This window comes from Austrofundulus limnaeus, unplaced genomic scaffold (assembly GCF_001266775.1).
Source record: "Austrofundulus limnaeus strain Quisiro unplaced genomic scaffold, Austrofundulus_limnaeus-1.0 Scaffold1981, whole genome shotgun sequence".
Classification (NCBI taxonomy): domain Eukaryota; kingdom Metazoa; phylum Chordata; class Actinopteri; order Cyprinodontiformes; family Rivulidae; genus Austrofundulus; species Austrofundulus limnaeus.
This window is the reverse complement of record NW_013954383.1, coordinates 37,103-38,763: the sequence shown is the minus strand read 5'-3', so window position 1 is coordinate 38,763 and position 1,661 is coordinate 37,103. Positions and strand designations below refer to the sequence as shown.

The 1,661-nt window shown below is 44.3% G+C and overlaps 1 protein-coding gene across 1 annotated transcript in view; it reads right to left on the bottom strand.

Annotated features, from left to right (window-relative positions):
• The window catches only part of LOC106536806 (histone deacetylase 6), a gene marked incomplete at both ends in the record, with an annotated part of 8,467 nt that overhangs the window by 3,367 nt on the left and 3,439 nt on the right, over nucleotides 1–1,661 (bottom strand). The window contains 1 exon segment of the mRNA XM_014034133.1: nucleotides 898–983. Within this exon segment, the coding sequence (XP_013889587.1) occupies nucleotides 898–983 (86 nt within the window).

The window sequence follows — 1,661 nt, the reverse complement described above, 5'->3', positions numbered from 1 at the left end:
GTATCACTGTGCTGAGTCAGCAGTATCACTGTGCTGAGTCAACAGTATCACTGTGTGCTGAGTCAGCAGTATCACTGTGCTGAGTCAACAGTATCACTGTGCTGAGTCAGCAGTATCACTGTGCTGAGTCAGCAGTATCACTGTGCTGAGTCAACAGTATCACTGTGCTGAGTCAACAGTATCACTGTGCTGAGTCAGCAGTATCACTGTGCTGAGTCAACAGTATCACTGTGTGCTGAGTCAGCAGTATCACTGTGCTGAGTCTGCAGTATCTCTGTGCTGAGTCAACAGTAACACTGTGCTGAGTCATCAGTATCACTGTGCTGAGTCAGCAGTATCACTGTGCTGAGTCAACAGTAACACTACTGAGTCAGCAGTAACTGATCAACAGTAACACTGTCTGCTGAGTCAGCAGTAACACTGTAATGAGTCAGCAGTAACACTGTCTGCTGAGTCAGTATTAACAATGTGCTGAGTCAGCAATAATACTGTGCTAAGTCAGCATTAACACTGTGCTGAGTCAGCAGTAACACTACTGAGTCAGTAGTAACTGAATCAACAGTAACACTGTACTGAGTAAGCAGTAACAGTCTGCTGAGTCAGCATAAACACTGTGCTGAGTCAGTATAAACACTGTGCTGAATCAGTAGTAACGCTGTGTGCTGAGTCAGCAGTAACAATGCATGCTGAGTTCGCAGTAACACTGTGCTAAGTCAGCATTAACACTGTGCTGAGTCAGCAGTAACACTGTCTGCTGAGTCAGCAGTAACACTGTCTGCTGAGTCAGCAGTAACACTGTCTGCTGAGTCAGCAGTAACACCAAGCTAATCTGGACCCAAAGTTCTATGAAAAGAACTCAGACAGAACCTGCTAATCAAAGATTAGATCTACTGATACCTGGGCTCCCATAGGTTCTGATGGTGTGTGAAGACCTCTGAGAAAACCAGACCAGTTCCACTGGCTGCAGACCTGCTGGACAGATCCTAAACACACACACACACACACACACACACACACACACACACACACACAGGTTATAATTAATCAGTGTGAGCAAAGCCTCACCCCGAGAGAGCACCAGGATCTGACCTTTGAGAATAAATAAGGAAAAGTTTGTATTGTTCCTAAACCGTGAGCCAGCAGTAACAAAAAGCTGAGTCAGAATTAATAATGTGATGAGTCAACAGTAAGACTGTGATGTGTCAGCAGTAACAATAAGCTGAGTCAGCATTAACATTGTGATGAGTCAACAGTAACACTGTGATGAGTCAGCAGTAACACTGATAAGTCAGCATTAACAATAAGCTGAGTCAGCAGTAACACTGTGATGAGTCAGTATTAACACTGTGATGAGTCATCATTAACAGTATGATGAGTCAGCATTAACATTGTGATGAGCCAACAGTAACACTGTGATGAGTCAGCAGTAACAAAAAGATGAGTCAGCAGTAATACTATGATGGGTCAGCAGTAACACTATGATGAGTCAGCAGTAACAATGTGATGAGTCAGCAGTAACACTATGATGAGTCAGCAGTTACGCTATGATGAGTCAGCAGTAACACTGTGATGAGTCAGCAGTAACGCTGTGATGAGTCAGCAGTAACGCTGTGATGAGACACCAGTAACGCTGTGATGAGTCAGCAGTAACGCTGTGATGA